The sequence below is a fragment of the Gopherus flavomarginatus genome, chromosome 5, assembly GCF_025201925.1.
Source record: "Gopherus flavomarginatus isolate rGopFla2 chromosome 5, rGopFla2.mat.asm, whole genome shotgun sequence".
Classification (NCBI taxonomy): Eukaryota; Metazoa; Chordata; order Testudines; family Testudinidae; genus Gopherus; species Gopherus flavomarginatus.
The window spans coordinates 17104117-17121005 of NC_066621.1; the positions used below are offsets into that span (position 1 = coordinate 17104117).

Consider the following 16889-nt stretch of genomic DNA (forward strand, 5'->3'; position numbering starts at 1 on the left):
CCTTACATCAGCCCTGCAGCACTCCCACCACCTCCTGTTTCAACGCTGTGCTCTGTCCCGCCAGCATATTCCATGCCAGTGGCTTAGATCTGGTCCACTTCTAAAATTTAGGCCAACCCAACCCCCTGTGTAGACGCAGGCAGGCCAGCAGAAGGATTCTTCCATCGAGGTAGCTGTCGCCTCTCAGGGAAGTGCATTAACTGCATCAAGGGAAAAAATGCCTTCCATGATTGTGGGAAGTGTCTACACTCCAGTGCTACAGCTGGAGCCCACAACAGCAGCTGTAGTGCAGACAGACCCTGAGTGGAAGGGAAGCCCCTTGCTTTGCCTTGGGCAGCGAGTGAGGCCCTTTTCTTCTTCCTCCTGCAGGAAGCAGTCAGGCAGGTGGCAGAGCATGTCCCACCTGGGACCTGCTTCTCTTATCCACACACCAGCCCCTTTCAGTCCATGTTGAACTTTATTGGTGAAGCTTAGGAACTGATCTCTGGAATCCCCTGGCACATTCACCGTCTGCCCCCCACCACCCCCAGCTTGGGGGCGCTTCGCTGCTTACAGTTTGGTTCTGGGATTTCAAAACCCTCCTTCCCTCTCCAAAGTCCAGTCATCCTCTTTCAGAGCTTTCATTGCAGATGAGAAAGCTGCACCCGGCCCTGAGCTGAAGGAGCCGGTGTCCATCTTCGATCGGTCCCGGTGGGCTGGCGAAAGGGCCAGGCCACCCCTGTCTGAACGGGATTCTCAGCAGGGAGGTCCTGAGAGCAAGAGTTCCCCTTTGGCGGAGCAGCCAAACTTTGCCGCCTGTGTCCTGCCCCTCTGAGCTCTCCAGTGCTTGCAAAAACCTAGGATAGGACAGTGGAAAGATTTGGATTGTAGGCAGCCTTGCTGTGTAAACAACCCCTCTCTGAGTTTCACAGTAAAATGGGCTCTGGAGAACAAACGGCTGGCTGGTTTGTCTTTTCCCATGTCTGGGTGTGAGGTAAGAGAGGGGATGTCTGTGCCCTCCGAGGGCTGTCTGCCTTCCCGTCCCCGCTCGCTGTACCTGTTCTTCACCATGGGGCTACTACTCGTCCCCTGGCTTGTCTGCTGGGGCGGACCCTCTGGTTAAATACACTTGGCTAAGTAACGAGTTCTTCCTCCCGCCGTCCACCCCCTTTCTGTCCTTTCCATGCTGCCTGGGACCCCTTGCTCTTTGCCCAGCCTTCCCCCTGCTAGGAAATGCTGCAGTGTTTGCGACTGCTTCGCAGCCTGGCCAAGTGCTTGCTCCTTCCTGCCGCTCTGCCAAGGCCACTCTGTTCCCTGCCAGGGAGGGCTGGCCCAGCCTTTGGGATCGGTTTCCCAAAGAAGAAACCCTCTGGCTCCGAGTCTGAGGAGGAAGAGCAGGTCGGGCACCAGGAATCTTCTTCCTCCATGACGTCTGGTGGGCAGGTGTCCGTGAGCGATGGGACCGGGCTCTGTCGTGCAGCCATATTGGGGTTGGTGGATGAACCGATTCTAAAGTGCGGGGCTCCACCACCTGGCTGAGGCCTGAGCCTCCCTGGGAGCTGGTCACCCAAGGCCCCAGGTCCATTCAAACCCAGTTCACTGGGCAGGGTGGTGGAGGATTGTTCCTGCCCTGTGGGGGCGGCATCTGGCTGTGCCAGCGCACTGGGGTAGGGAGTTCCCTTACTCCCCTCCTTAAATGCTGTCCTGTGGCCATCCTGGCTTCTGAATGTGGGGCACGTGGAGGCTTGATCAGGGGAGTCCTCCATCTCTGAAAGAGGGAAGCAGGCGAAAGAAAAGGATCTGAATGTGCGTCTCACCACCATACCCCCCACCCCCGCATGATGACAACTGCCGTACAGTGCTGGAGCCCAAGCCAAGTTCTGCCTTGACATGTACATGGAAGCCGATGGAGCTGCATAAATAATGGCAGAATTTTCCCCACCCTACATCTTACCCTGTGGTATCAGCTGTTGACCACCACTGGAGATGTTCCCGAGGCCCAACAGACTGTCGTGGTAGAGCCTGTGGGCCTGATTCTGATCCTGCTGATCATGCAACCTCCCAGTGACTTCACTGATGTGAGCAAGAGGAGAAAGGTCCTACGCTCTAGCCAGCCCTGATGCTATGTGCTGGCAGGAGCCCATGCCCTGGCCTCTAGCTGCTAAGGGAAAATTCCTTGTCCTGGCCATTTGGGATCAAAGTTCTCCTTGCCCCCAATTCCCCCCCACCCCCACTTTTGAAAGCGGATTGCACATGACTGTACCCTCCGCCTCTGCCCTCTGTTGACAGGAATCGCCACCCATTGTTGGAGCTGGAGGGGCGCTCCCTGGCCCCGGGACATTCCTGCCGCCCTCACTGCTGGCCCTGGAGATGGGCGTTGAGTCGGGAGACGGAGCCGAGATGAAGGCGGAGTCGGATGAGTCCGAGGCTGTGGAGGATGCCGCCGCCTTCTCCAAGCTGCAGGCCTCGGAGCAGTAGAGGAGGCTGTGATGGGACGTGACCGGCTGTCCTAGCAGTGGTTTCTGGCAGAGGCTGCAGCAGAAGCAAGAGGCCCGGGCGTGCCAGTGCCGGCCTTGGTGAGTGGCCTGCTCGCTGTCGACACCTGAGGCACAGCATAGTGAGTGACAGCCCACACAGAGCCATTAGAAGGATAGGAGGCTTTTGCTCAAGATGGTGCCCGTCCTCTCCCAGTGAGGCCTCAGCTGGGCCATCCCAGGCCCACTGCCTCCCATTCATTCTAATCCCTCTGCCCTGGAACTCTGACTGCTCTGAGCTTCCCGCAGAACCCTTCAGCCTATTCTGCACCCCCTCCAATGCCTGGTGTGATCACCGAGCTCAGAGCTGTGCACGGCTCACCTGCTACCTACCAATGAGCTCACCACAGGCCTGGCAGAGCTCCGCGTAGAGGCTCTCGAAGCAGCTGCAGCAGCAGAGTCTGCCGCCCTTCATGACATACCTCTGCCCCCCAAGAGGCAGGTCGCACTCTAGGCAGCAGAAGTGCTCCGTGTGCCAGCGCCTGCCCTCTGCCTCCGTGCACTCATCTGTGAAGATCAGCTGGTGAGAGAAGGCACAAGGGACACCTCAACTGGACACCAAAGGTGGAGATGGAGACTCAAAGCTGGTAGCATTTGGATCTGGATTGTAACCCCTCCTCCTGCAAATTTTGGGGGATTTGAGCTTATTTCTGATGCTAAAATGGGGATGATCAAACTTCATGCTTCAGGGCATAAGTGGGTAGTTGCAGGGGTTAGGAAGGAACTTCTGCTGCCTCTGTATACACCATGGACAGCATTGTACAACTGGGCATCTTCAGCTTCCTCTGAGCATCATTGGCCGGAGCCAGGATGCAGAAGTAGATGGACCAATGGGCTGGTGCAGTATGGCAGGGATACCGGACTAAATGGAGCCGAGGCCTAGCATGGCATAGCAGTTCCGGTGACTTCAAAGTGGACACAGTCACACACAGCCCTCGGTGCCTGTGCAATCGCTTGTGTGCCTACCTGATCACATGCAGAGCAGCGTGGCCGGAAGAACTCCGCGTGGTGTCGGCCGCAGTAGATCTTCCCATCCTGGTGGAAGTAGATCAGGTCAACCAGAGGCTGGTGGCAGGAGTGGCAGACAAAGCAGGAGGGATGCCAGCAGGACCGGTCTCCCAGCCTGGATGCAAAAACCCCAAGGTCCCCTGTGTTCAACCTCCTGCCGCACTGCAAGGCAAATGGATATCATCAGACCTGAGAATTGTCCTGGGACCTGTGAGCTGGCCAGTCAAAGGGGAAAGGGGCATAGCTGCAGGTGCTGATGGACCCCAGGCTACAGCCTGGCATGTCCTGGAAACAAAAGGAAGTTGGAATGGGCATGGCAATGTCTTACCTTTTCACAAAGGCAGGCAGAGGGCACAAGGCATGCAAATCCCTGCCCCAGTGACTCCTGCCTGCGACGGGCACTGAACACTTGCAGTTGTCTCCTCTCCTCCTCCCCAAGGCCAGGGCAGTACCTGTCCTGGAAAGGAAGCAGAAGATGGCATCACAGCAGCAGGAGCATTGGGGGTTTCATCCCTGCAACCTGGTGCTCAAATGTGGAAGAAATGCTTGGACGCTGTGGCGATGGGCATCACATCAGAGTGTAGGCACAAGTGCCAGGAGTTTGGTTGGAATCGGGAGCCCATGTGGCCGAGCAAAAAATAATAATTTAAAAAAGGCCAGCTGGCCAATCAGGAGTGGAGGAACTAAGCTGAGCGGCTCAGCAGTTGGGAAGTTGGGTGCAAGGGTGATGCCATGCTCCCCTGCCCCTCGAACCAGTCCTGGTTGGAGAGGTCACAGCTTTGGCCGCCATGGGCATGTGTCCACATTGCAGAACTAATGCAGAATTTAGCATCACTGGCTTCTGCTCTAGAGAGCCAGGACTGCGAATAGCAGGGGCAGCAGCAGGCCAGGGATAAGAGGCATTGGCAGAGCAGAATATGGGGGACCAAGGAACTGGAATACTGGCAGGAGGGGTGGAGAGGCTGCAAAGCAAGATTGAGAAGCATCAAAGCTGTCTTTGGAGTGGGAGGACTGAAGTAATGGGTTGCTCCAGGACAGGACTGAGGTGCATAGGATGATATGGGAGAGGGAGCTAAGGCCAGAGTAGCAGAGGGTGGCAAAGCCTATGAGGTGTGGAAGAACGAGATTGTCTCGTGCTCTGGAGTGATGGATGCATGAGCCATAGCCAGCATAACGAATCCCCATGGGAAAGTCACAGCCCATCTTACATTGCAGTCTTGCGGGGGCAGCTGCTGAAGGAGAGATTTGATGCGGAGCTGGCTCCTGATGGCAGCAGGTACCGTGTCTGCTGAGAGAGCCTTGAAGCACAAAGATACCTGGGGAATTTACACAGGAGAGATGGTGTTAATACTGACAAATCAAGGATTAATAATTGGTCAATAATTGATACAAACGTTAATGGTGATGATCCGTTTAGTGAGAGGGGCTCTCTCGAGTCCAGATTAGCTCAATAACAAGCCTCAGATAGATCAGCTCCGAGTGGATACATTGATTTAACAGTAAAGACAGCACAAACCCAGTGAGACAGACAGTTACTAACAGCTGCAGATGGTTGCTGACAACCTGCATCCACTCTGCAGATGCTTGTACTTCCCCTATGATTTCTTAGGTTAATTATGCCCTTATCTCATATTGTTTATCATTGCAGTCCTTCTCTATTTCCCTCTTTTGGTGTATATGTCTACTTAGGTTATTTTCTAAGTTCCCTTCCCCTTGTCCTTTCCAGCTGCCTAAGCAAGATCTGATTAGAGATTGTTTGTTTGTTCCTTTTTCGGTAGTAACGTTGTGTTGTACTGCCTGAACACATTTTGTGGTTACTGTTCCCACACTATCTGCTGCAGCAGTTTTCTAAAGCAACGGTTCTTAACCCGGGCTACGCAGAGGTCCTCCAGGGGATACATCAACTCATCTAGATGTTTGCCTCATTTTACAGCAGGCTACATAAAACACACTAGCGAGATTAGTACAGGCCAAAATTTCATACAATGATTTGTTTATGCTGCTCTATATGTTCTGCCCTGAAAGGTAAGTACAATATTTACATTCCAATTGATTTATTTTATAATTATATGGTAAAAATGAGAATGTCAGCAATTTTTCAGTACTAGTGTGTTTAGCCACTTTTGTATGTTTATGTCTGGTTTTGTAAGCCAGTAGTTTTTAAGTGAGGTGAAACTTGGCAGGCAAGACAAATCAGACTCCTGAAAAGGGGTACAGTTGTCTGGGAAGGTTGAGAGCCACTAGTCTAAAGTTATTGCTAAATTAGTTTAACTGCAAAGCAGCATGGGACTCTTGCTCCTAAAGCAAACCCGAGGTTCATTCTTTGGCCTGCTTTAAGAGGCAACAAGGCTCTAAAGCTCCATTGCTGAGTTAATCTCTCTCAGGTGAAAGGAGAATGCAGATCTGGACCTGCCGTGGACCTGAGCTGGGTCCCAAATAAAGGGAGTTAGATTGTCTCAGGCTGTGCCTGGAAGTTTTGTTTCTTTCATGTTAGCAGCCTGCTTGCTGGAGAAACCCGGGCCCGAAATAAACGCCTTGGCAGGGCTATCGGCAGCAGTTGGCGTAGTCCCCATCAGCACTATCCCCCACCTCCATTTGCAGGCGCCCACTGACACAAGCCCCTAAAGAAGTCCAGTGAGATGGCACCCCACTAACATAACCCTAGCTCTGCTCTGTCCTCTACGCTGTGGGGATCTATGGACTCACTCCAGGGAAGCCAATCAAGCGACGCCATGATGCAGCGAGAGGTTTAAACGGGACCAATCGCAGCCCTCTCCCCTCTTGCCTGCCACTGGGCGTGAGCCACTGTAGGGCTCGCATGGAAGTGGAATGAGTGGGGGGGGGGGGCAGAGCTGATTGTGGGGCAAGTGACATGATGGCTCTCAGACACAGTGACAACAGCGTCCCAGCAGGGACCGGAGGTGGGCTCAACAGCGAAGGGGCATGCTTCATTGGGGGAGGCGCAGCAAAGGTGGCCTGCTAAGTAGGTGCAGTAGCCCATGCTCAGATCCTAGGGGAAAATCTCAGCCCTCAATACCATCTCGCAGGATGCTGATCAGAGGAAAAGCAGTAGCTACGGCTGGGCCAAAGAAGGAATCCTGCCTACCTCTGCTGGGGCAGCGTCTGCTGTGGCTTCCAGGTACTCTTCCAGGGCGCAGCCGGAGTCACTGTCCGAAGAGGAGGTGGGTGTGAGGCCAGCAAGTGTCCCACTGCAGGGAGCTTTGTCTCTCTGGGGCCATGTAGGGCTCAGCAGGGACATCAGCAGGAAGCGAGAACTGAAAGAAAGCTAAAGTAAGATGGGACAGGGCTGTTAATGGAGCAGGCTGGTGCCTCTGCATCTGCTGCTTGGAGGGCTTTCAGGTGGGACCTGAAATCTTGTTATGGTGCCTCTATCCAGACCAGGCCCAGCTGGTCAAACAAAACCTATATGGAACCAGAACTCTTGTGGGGGTCTATATGGGATATTGACCTACATAGTGCCTGGATTTTTTTCCCCATACAGAACCTATATAGTGCCTGGTAGCATTGCAGAATTGGTCTGGTGCCTTGACCCATACAGAACACTTGAGTGCCTATGTAGAACCTGTATAATGCATGCTTAGTGATGTACATTTACTGCCTTACAGAACTGATATGGAACTTACTGTATGTACGTATGGCATCAAAAGAAAGCAGAGGACCTTCTGTCTTTACTGGGGGGGATGAGCAGTTCAACCCAGAGGTAGCTGCATTTCAGTAGCAGGCAAAGCAATGCGGGGGCATACCGAACTTCACAGGTCTCAAGAGCCTTTAGTGAAAGGCAAAAAAGAAATGGGAGCGTTTCAGCTGAAGAAAGAATTATTCAGAGAGACCTTGGAAAGTTAGCTGGAGATAACAGGAGCTCTCTGGCTCAACTAATGACCCTGGAAGGGCGCATGTTGCTTTGAAAAGCAGGGGAGACTGGATTCTGTGCTGAGCCATGGCTGGAAGGAATTAAAAGGGAGCCGTGACAGTCAGACAGACCCTGGGAGAGGCCCCTGAGGTGGGAGGGAACCTGAATTGGATTTCTGAACCCAGCTGGAATGGACTCTGGCTCTGTGGCGCGTATAGGCCAGGTAGGGGAGAGTTCCCCAGCTGGCGAGAGCCCTATGCTCCCATAGTTATTCCATGATTTAGCATCCTGTCACTCAGTGCAGCAGCAGGAAACAGCTTTAATCTGTCTACTCCAGTTCAGTGGAAAACGATTATTTTTCCCTGTGAGCCCCCCACAGGTCTGTTATTAATCATCCTTCCCTCCAGCCCAAGCAGTCACCTCACCCATCGGACAGCAGGCACCTCTCCTGGCTAATGGTTACACTGTGGAAACCAGTCCCAACCCCCACCCCCCACCCCCCACGTCTCTGTTCCACCGCTGGCTTCCTTCCGCACTTCGGTTTCCAAAACAAAGCCGAGATGTCAATGTGATGGCTCATTCAACTCCTGCAGTTCCTTGGATGCTTTCCCAGAAGCCGACGCTCTGCGACTGGTTTTCCTGTCCTAGCGCTGAGCAGAGAGAAACCTGGGAGACCAGGGTTGAGGAAGAGCAGAGGTGGTGGGTTTGCAGGGCCATGACTGATCAGCAGCGCTGCCCAGGGGAATGAGCGGAGGAATTTACGAGCCATACCACACAGATTGCAGCATGTGGGGGTTTTAAAGTGTTCTTTGATCCACGCTGCATCAAGCCAGTCGCCCCACTGGATGAGAGTCCAGAGCTGGACAAAGTGAGCTGCTGTGAGAAATCTCACCGGCATCAGTTCATTCATGAGGCCCAAGTCAGAGAAGGTGTCTAAGCTGCTGTAACTTATGCTTTGTGTCAGCGCCCAGCATTGGTGATTGTCGTGAACTGTGCTCGAGTTGCGCGGCCTGATATATGTATCTCTGCGGCACACCATGATCCCAACGTGTTCTCCATGGGCACCCCTCTGCATTGGGCAGACTCGTCTATACTCCGAAGTATGCCCATCTCCAGCATGCACATGTCTCTGTGCTCCCACGATGTTTCCAACAAGCTATCCAATAAACAGTCAACCTGTGGAACTCATTGCCAGGGGGTGTTGTGAAGGTCAGAATGATAACAGGGTTCAAAAAAGAATTAGCTAAGTTCATGGAGAATCGGTCCATCAATGACTATTAGTCAAGTTGGCCAGGGATGCAATCCCACACTCTGGGTGTCCTTAGCCTCTGACTGCCAAAGGCTGGGAGTGGACCACAGGGAATGGATCCCTCAATGATGGTCTGTTCTGATCATTCTCTCGGAAGCATCTGACATTGGCTGCTGTTGGACGACAGGATACTGGGCTAGATGGGCCATCAGTATGACCCAGCATGGCTGTTCTAATCTTGTTCTCTGTCCCCTTCTGCAATATACCTTTGGGCATCTGCCTTGTGACGAATGTGTACCCATCTGCAATGCCATTTCAGCCTGCCCCTCTGCTACACTATCCCACCGCACCAGGTGCAACACATTCCCATCCGCAATACAGATGCTACTCCAACTACATCGCACTCCAATGTTTGTGTCTGCAACATGCTCCCCTACCCTGTCGCCCACATCCCAGGATAACCTGTACCTTTCTAAGGTACAGAAATATCATCCACAAGGTAGGATCAGTCTTACAGAAAGCATGTGAAATAGATCCCCCCCCACCCCTCTGTTGTGCCTCCATTCAGAAGAACCTGGAATTCTGACTGCTCCATCTGTGCCAGGGGCTGCTCTAGGTATTTTGCTGCCTCAAGCACTGCAGGCAGGCTGCCTTCGGCGGCTTGCCTGTGGGAGGTCCCCAGTCCCGCAGATTTGGTGGCAGCCTGCGGGAGGTCCGCCGAAGCCAAGGGACCAGCGGAGCCTCCGCAGGCATGCTGCCAAAGTCAACCTGCCTACCACCTTTGCGGTGACTGGCAGAGCGCCCCCTGTGGTTTGCTGCCCCAAGCACGGGCTTGGCGTGCTAGTGCCTGGAGCTGCCCATGGTCTGCGCCTAGGATCAGGAAAGTAGCTTTAGGGCAGAGCGAGCATTGTACGGAGATCTTAAGGGGTGCACTGGGGCTTTTAAATCCAGTCATCGGTACAGCTTTTTGGAATTCTTGATTTTAATGAATTAACGGCTCTTTTTCTGAGTCTCATCCACACTCTTCTGTGGGCCTGAGACCGCTCCTCCAAGGTAATTAGCACAGGGAGCTCAGGTTTCTCTGTTGGATGCCTGGGTCAATAATTAACTTAGCAGATTGGCACATGAACAGGAGGAAAAAACAAAAAGGACTGATTGCCTTGTTCCCAGCACCCAGCCCAGGAAGGGAGCAGCAAGTGGCAGGCTCTAGAATTCATTGCAAACTTGGAAGAGGGAAGGGAAATCTGTGGTTCCTCCAGAGAGCCCACAATTACCGCTGGGAAAAAAGGGGGGAAAGATACAAACTTGCCTGATCAATCTCTGCATTTTGCTGACCAAATGGCACCCCCGACTGGCTGGGCTGGCATCAGTATGTGATGGCACTGGTGTTGCAATGCCAGCAAGGGAGAGCTTTGCACTTCAGAACTCCATCTCTGGTGCATGAGCCTCAGAGGACAGAAGCCTTTCCCTGGGCTGGGACTGAGGAGATCTGGACTCTATTCCTGGCTCTGCCACTGACCTGCTGCGTGACCTTGGGCAAACCACTTTGGCCCAGATATTCTGCTCAGCATTGTAACACCTAGCCCGGCCCCTAGGTGCCATGCTGTCTAGTGTTCGCAGCCCTCGGTGCCCACGCTCCCCATACAATGTATGGTCATAGGTGTGTTCCGTACACACCTAGAGGATCAGGCCCCCCAGCAAGATAGGAATTCCCTTGCCTGGCTTGAGAATCCTGCTTCAGGGCTTCCAGGGGTCCAAACGGCTGGTTTGCTGCAGGGCAGCACCGGGGCTTTGTGAATGCTGTCCAGCAGGGGTTTAGGGGATTTAGGTGCCTATGGGGTTAGGCAATAGCAGAGCAGCAGTTTTGAAAATGTTAAGGGTATCTAAATACCTAGAGCAGGGATACTCCAAATGAGGCTCGGGAGCTGCAAGTGGCCCTTCAGTGTGTCTCCTGGGGCTCTTTGCAGCATGTGATATTAAAACCTGTGATTTTAATGATTAACCAATCAGGATGCTTTACTTTGTTTATTAACCAATTGTAGAATACTTGGTCAGTCATTTTGCTGTGAGACTAATAGATATGCATGTGTATAGCTAGTAAATGAAGCCATGAATTCACACTACTGTGGCTCTTCTGAGTACAGTTGATCACTAATTTGGCTCCTGAACCACTGAGGTCTTGAGTCTCACTGGCCTAGAGGATCAGGGCCATCCTCTGTGCTTCTGTTTTCCTAACTGTAAAATGGTGATAATGCTTCCTTTTTCACATGTTTTGTCTGTCTTGTCTATAAGCTCTGCAGGACAGGGTCTGTGCCTTACTATGTTTCTTTACAGCACAGGTTCTCAAACTGAGGGTCAGGACCCCTCAGGGGGTCATGAGGTTATTACATGGGGGGTTGCGAGCTATCAGCCTCCACTCCAAACCATGCTTTGCCTCTGGCATTTATAATGGTGTTAAATATATAAAAAAGGTATTTTTAATTTATATTGGGGGGTCACACTCAGAGGCTGGCTATGTGAAAGGGGTCACCTGTACAAAAGTTTGAGAACCACTGCTTTACCGTGTTTAGCACAGTGGGGCTTGATCTTGATGGGGTCTTCTGGGTGCTACTGAAACACAAATAACAATAATTCCGCAGACTTTCAGGAACAGCTTTTCCCCTTGATTTCCAACCATGGCCTTCCAAATAGTAACCTCCCCCAGCTCTGCACCCTGGCCACCAGGCCCAGTTCTCTTCCTGCTACTGCGGCTTCTTGCTGGGGTGCAGGCTTCCACCCTACTGATGTTCCAACTGGGGATTGCACACCAATTTCCAAGGGACTGGGCCTTCCGTCACAATGGTGTCCTCCTGGCAGTCTCAGCAGAGAGGCCAAGGATGGACTGGAGTCTGAAGTCCTCTCTTCCTCCAGATCGGGGTGAAGGTAACATAAGAGGAGCTGGCATTGATGCTGCTGAGGCTGTACAGATCTCGGACTTCTGGGTTGGCAGGAAGGGACCTTCCATCAGAGCCGTAAATGGTGTTTAGAGAGAAATAACAGGGTGGTATCCCTGGCTGGAGTAAAGCCGTCAGGGAGGGTTAGGCTTGAGATTAATCCTGCCCCTGGAGTCCTGCCCTGTGTTTGGGTTTTATGTGACTAATCAATCTGGCCAGCTGCCAGCTGAGTTGTGGACAATTCCCTGCAATAGCTAGCACCTCCCTAGGCAGAGCCAGGCAGCTCCCACAGATTCATCTCCTCTGTTTCTCTTCAGCTCCTTCCCCCTCCTCAGTTTGTTGGCTCAGTCCTTCCTTCCCCAGGTCCTTGTCTCGCTCCCCTCCTGTCCCCTACCTGCTCTGAAGGCAGCTCCATTAATCACTGGTCTTGGTGCTCGCTCATCCATGTGAAAGAGGATTTAATGACCTTGTCCAGCTCGCCCCTGTGGAGCGAGGTCGTTCTCTTTGCTGGCAGGCTTATTCCTTTGCACAGAAGTGAAAAAATATCTGGGGAAAACTAGATTAGCCATGAACTTTAGGTGCTGAGTGGCTCATGGGATCCCTTGGGAGAGTATCTTGTTGTCTCCACACACACTCCTTGCTGGGGCTTTTCAGCAGCAAGGTCCCCAATTCAGAGCTGCTGTGAGTAGGTGCAGCTCCACCACTGAGTTTCTCCTGTTTACACTAGGCCTGAATTTGCCCTTAGGGCTTGGAACCCAAAAGGGTGAGGCCAGCCTCCTAAGGTCTGTTCCTGGCTCTGACCTGCTGTGTGACCCTGGGAACTTCCCCCTTTGGGGTTTGTTTTCCTAGCTTTAAAAGGGGCACAACAATAGTTACATGAACCTTTGTGAAGTGCTTTGAGATCCTCAGATGAAAGGCACTAAATTAATGTGAAATTGTATCTTGCTTTCCTACATTAGCTCCCCATGGGCCACGCGTGCTACCTTCCATCTCTCTTATGCCAAGACCATAACATTAACTTTCAAGTCATGCTCAATGTAACCTACTTCTTCCTTGGTTCCAAATGCAGTTTAAGACTAAAGCGATAAGGATTTACCTTCGTCTTTCATCACTCTCTTTCTGCGCACACCATCATCTTAGGACTCTTCAATTTCAGTTTTTATGTTATTTAATTTTTCCTGGGCATTTATCAGTGTTTGTTATCACAAAAATAAAAACAGGTGAAAATCAGTGCAAAAATACTATTTTTCTTCTGGGTAAATATTTGGGTTTATTTTAGTGAATGGAAAGACGGGAGTGGGAAGTGTTCAGTAGATTCATGTTCTGAATTACATTCATCAGTGTGGTTTGCTGCAGAACTAAAACAGAACTCAAAACACAATGCCACCTTTGAGTTTAAGAAAACAATAGCTCTCTAATCCCCAAATACAACTTTTCATTTGAATAAACAGTTTACTGTTGTAGACTTAGAACTAGTAGCCTATAAATATTTATGTTTAATAATTGGGCCACACTGTTTGCAGCGCATATACTCAACTTCATCCTTTTCTCCTGTTTTTTAAAACCTTTTGAATACTTCCTTGTGTTCTGAAATGTATTCTGATACAGATTTTCATTTTCTTCCCATTTTAGTGTGTGTCAGATCTTTAAAATGTTATCTGCTAACAGCTTGAACTGTGTACGTGGTGCGCATGAGATTCGTCAGTACGTTCAGATGTACACGCACTACAGAGCTTGCGTGCGTGCTTGCATGCCTGTTTGTTTACTGTATCTTCTAGACCAGGGGTGGGCAAACTTTTTGGTTTGAGGGCCACATTTGGATGGGGAAATTGCATGCAGGGCCATGACTGTAGGGCTGGGGCAGGGGGTTGAGGTGCGGGTGTGTGTGTTTGTGGGGGGCGTGCGGTGTGCAGGAAGGGGCTCAGGGCAGGGGGATGGGGTGCATCCGGGGTTGAGGTGTAGGGTGCAGGAGGGGTTTGCCTTACCTGGAGTGGCTCTGGAGTGGCAGCGGCACACACCGGGGCTAAGGTGGGCTCCCTGCCTGCTCTGGCCCTGCGTCATGCCAGCACCACTTCCCTGCAGCCCCTGAAGAAGTGGGGGCAGAGGGTTCCGCTGCACGCTTCCCTCACCTGTGGGTACCTCCCCCGAAGCACCCTTTGGCCACGGTTCCCCATTCCCGGACAATGGGAGTTGCAGGGGCGGTGCCTGGAAGCGAGGGCAGCACATGGAGCCCTCTGCCCTCCCTCCCCCAGGGGCCGCAGGGACATGGTGCCAGCCACTTCCAGCAGCGGCGCGGGGCCGTGGCGCCATGGGGGTGGCAATCTCGCAGGCCAGATCCAAAGTTCTGATGGGTTGGATTCAGCCAATGGGCCATAGTTTGCTCACCTCTGTTCTAGACTAATACATAACCTTATTTCAACAGGCAACTTTGCATATACACACAGACTAATACTAATGTATTATAACAACACATATATTTCATGCCCTGTATAGTACTTTCCTAATAAAACAAGGTTTTTTATATATTTGAATGATACAAAAGTAGAGTGAAAACCAGAAAAAGATGAATAATGCTTTTTGTAAAACCTGGGAATTTTTTTGTAAAAATGGGTTTAAAATGAAAACGAAGGGGCTTACATATACTGCATTCTCACTACAGCCTGTATTTTCAAACATGTCCACTAATTTTGGGTGCCCAACATGAGGCACCTGGGGGCTGATTTGCTAAAGCAAACCGAAGGTCAGCAGGCGCTGCAGTTACTTGGCACTCTGCGAATCAGGTCATCAGTGTCTTACTCAGAGCACCCAAAATCCCAGGCCACTTTTGAATATATAGATCTATACTCAATTTTCACCATATACAGTAACCTGCCTACTATACTAAAAGCTCTAGAGGATATGCTTGTGATTCATTATAACAAGAGGTGCTGAGCAATCTGCAGATACATCTCTTTTTTTTCCCCCTAAGCTGAGTTGAGTGCTGATGAAAGAATCCAGGTTGGCAGCCCTGAATCCATAGCAACGTGCAAGCAGGTGTCAGCTAATGCTAGTCAGAAAAATTCAAATGAAACTTTTAAAAAAAAAATAATAAATCAGCATTTGCTATTTCATCAAAATGTTCCATGGACGTGGAACGATTTCAACTAAGTTTCAACACATCCCTGCTTTCTCACCTGGCTTCTTGGCAGCCAGCCTCAGGAAACCTAGGCTGTGGCTATGGGGCAGCCCATGGGGTGGACTACCTTGGGGTCAGGATCTTTCAAGATCTGCATTAAACTAGGTGGTCAGGATTGAAAGAAGGACCTCCAGGCTCCAAGATAGCCCACCAGGTAGACTTGAGCCAGGGCTCCCTTCCCTTTGGTGGAATATTTCAAAATTTTTAGTTTTCATTCCGAATAAGAGCAAATGTTCAAAATATCAAAATCCCTGCAAGACAGAATGGCCTTTTCCCACCCAATGCTATTTCTCTCACACAGGGCTAGATTTTCCTTCCCCCTTAGGCACATAAATGAAGGGGGAGCTATTTCAAGCACTCAGTGCCCAGTGACCCCCTCTCCCGGCTGTGACAATTACAGCCAGATTTGCCCACCTTGCTGGGCTCTTTTGCAAATCGAGTAGTGTCTACATCAGAGCTGAGCTCTTTGCAAATACACAGACCTGGAGTGGCCCCCATTGTGGGCACTGAGCTCTATTGAATATCTGGCCCCTGTATCTCACCACCTTTGGGGAGCAGGGAGGGAGGTGTTTTACAGTCCACCACCCCTGCCCATTCTGTGCTTGGCCTGCCTGCTGGCAAGGGGGTATAATCAGTGCCAGTCTCAGTGGTGTTTTCTGTCCCACTCAGAAACAGGCAGATACGTGAGCTAGAAGTGAGAACGTTCTGTTTCCCCACTACTAAGCAGCTGAGCCACCCAGTTCTTGTTTTATGGGGGGGAGGTCCCCTCTTCCAGAATTCCTGAGGCTTGTTCTGTGGGAACTCCCTCAACTTCCCCAAAACCGAGGGGGTGCCTCTATTATACACCCTGATGCTATTTTCACAGGGGGAAACCCCCTCCCCAATTCTTTTCCCCTTCCGCTGCCAGTGCCTCCACCCTGCCCTAACTTCCCAGGCAGGGAGTGTAGAGATCTCCTCCGCTGTAGGATATTGCCTTCTATTCTTTGCCCCATGTGCCTGCCCAGCTCCCAGAGCTTGGTGCAGTAATGCCCATAGGTGCTGGAACTGGGGGTGCTCCTGCACCCCCTGGCTTTGAAGTGGTTTCCATCATAACCAGGGTTTAGTTTGGCTCAGTGGCTCTCAGCCCCCCCGCCCCACGTAAAATTGTCCCAGCACCGCTGAGCATGCCACCCCTAAAGGACCTGCCTGCCGGGAATCACAGCACCGCAACAGATCACATACCTGCGGCTTCCTGGGGTCCCCTCCTTCCAGCGCCGGAGCGCAGATCTGCTTCGCCCAGACGCCAAGAGGTTTGTATTCCTGCCCCTTTCCTGTCGCACCCCAGCTAGGGTGACCAGAAAACAAGGGTGAAAAATCGGGACACTTTTTTTTCCAGGGCGGGGGAGGATCGTTGCTTATACAAGACAAAGCCCCATAACACTGGGATGGCTGGTCACCCAGTTCTCCACCTGCTCCAAAGGGCCGCAGGCAGAGGGAGAATGGCTGAAAAGGCTGCGCAGCAAAGCGAAAGGAAAACACCCAGGCTACACCAGGGAGATTTTCTTCTTCTTTTTTTTTTTTTTTTAAATCTGCCTGCACAGGAACCTGGCTCTGTGTCAGCTGGGGTCCTAATTACGGGGCTTTGTAGCTTAAACCTACAGAGGCAGCCAATGGCAGCAGGCAGGGAGGAAAACGAGCAGAGGAGGCGAGAGGAGACTGTTGTTAACCCTGCAGGGGAAAGAAATGGGCGCTGCTCTCTGCGGCTCACATCTCTCTGTCCTCTGCCTCTCTCCTTCCCTCCATTTGTTGCCTAGTTCCCCCCGCTTCACTGGTGTGGTGCTTTCCCTCTCGGTGATGATTATTATGCTACACAGATCGCAAACTCTTTTGAGGCTTCAGGAAAGAAGGTCAAGAAAATCATCCCCTTTTTAGGGATGGGGAAACTGAGGCACGGAGCAGCGACTCCTTCCTTAAAACTGATTTCTGCCATGATGCCTAAAATAATGAAAGGAACAATGGTCAGGCAGCTGGAGAGCCCTCACTGCTGTTAATCACATTTATCATAATTGGCTCACTGATACCTTGAGTTCCCCTCTGTTTGCTGTGTTACCCATTGTCTCATATTTACTCTGGAAGGTCTTTGAGGCATAGATTGGCTTTG

General features: G+C 51.5%; 1 protein-coding gene across 4 annotated transcripts; it reads right to left on the reverse strand.

Annotated features, from left to right (window-relative positions):
• Positions 1–438: 438 nt before the first annotated feature.
• On the reverse strand, positions 439–16350 carry PRICKLE4 (prickle planar cell polarity protein 4). 4 transcript variants are annotated; one of them, XM_050955863.1, is made up of 9 exons: positions 15971–16059; positions 7166–7308; positions 6628–6807; positions 4730–4837; positions 3850–3978; positions 3480–3683; positions 2847–3033; positions 2243–2581; positions 439–1747 (listed from the first exon to the last, which is right to left on the reverse strand). In XM_050955863.1, the coding sequence occupies exons 2-9, from the start codon at positions 7181–7183 to the stop codon at positions 1206–1208; spliced, it is 1707 nt and encodes a 568-aa protein (XP_050811820.1). In that variant the 5' UTR covers positions 7184–7308; positions 15971–16059; the 3' UTR covers positions 439–1205. The 4 variants fall into 4 exon arrangements, with proteins under 4 accessions (XP_050811820.1, XP_050811823.1, XP_050811821.1 ...); XM_050955866.1 differs by lacking the exon at positions 7166–7308 and having other exon boundaries at positions 15971–16350; XM_050955864.1 differs by lacking the exon at positions 7166–7308 and having other exon boundaries at positions 6628–6796.
• Positions 16351–16889: the final 539 nt, after the last annotated feature.

Coding starts and splice junctions, on each gene's coding strand:
- PRICKLE4 (XM_050955863.1), bottom strand. Junction 3,684..3,849: donor CTGCCTGCCTTTGTGAAAAG/GTAAGACATTGC, acceptor TTTGCCTTGCAG/TGCGGCAGGAGGTTGAACAC. Junction 1,748..2,242: donor ACAGAGGGCAGAGGCGGAGG/GTACAGTCATGT, acceptor TCCCTCTTTCAG/AGATGGAGGACTCCCCTGAT.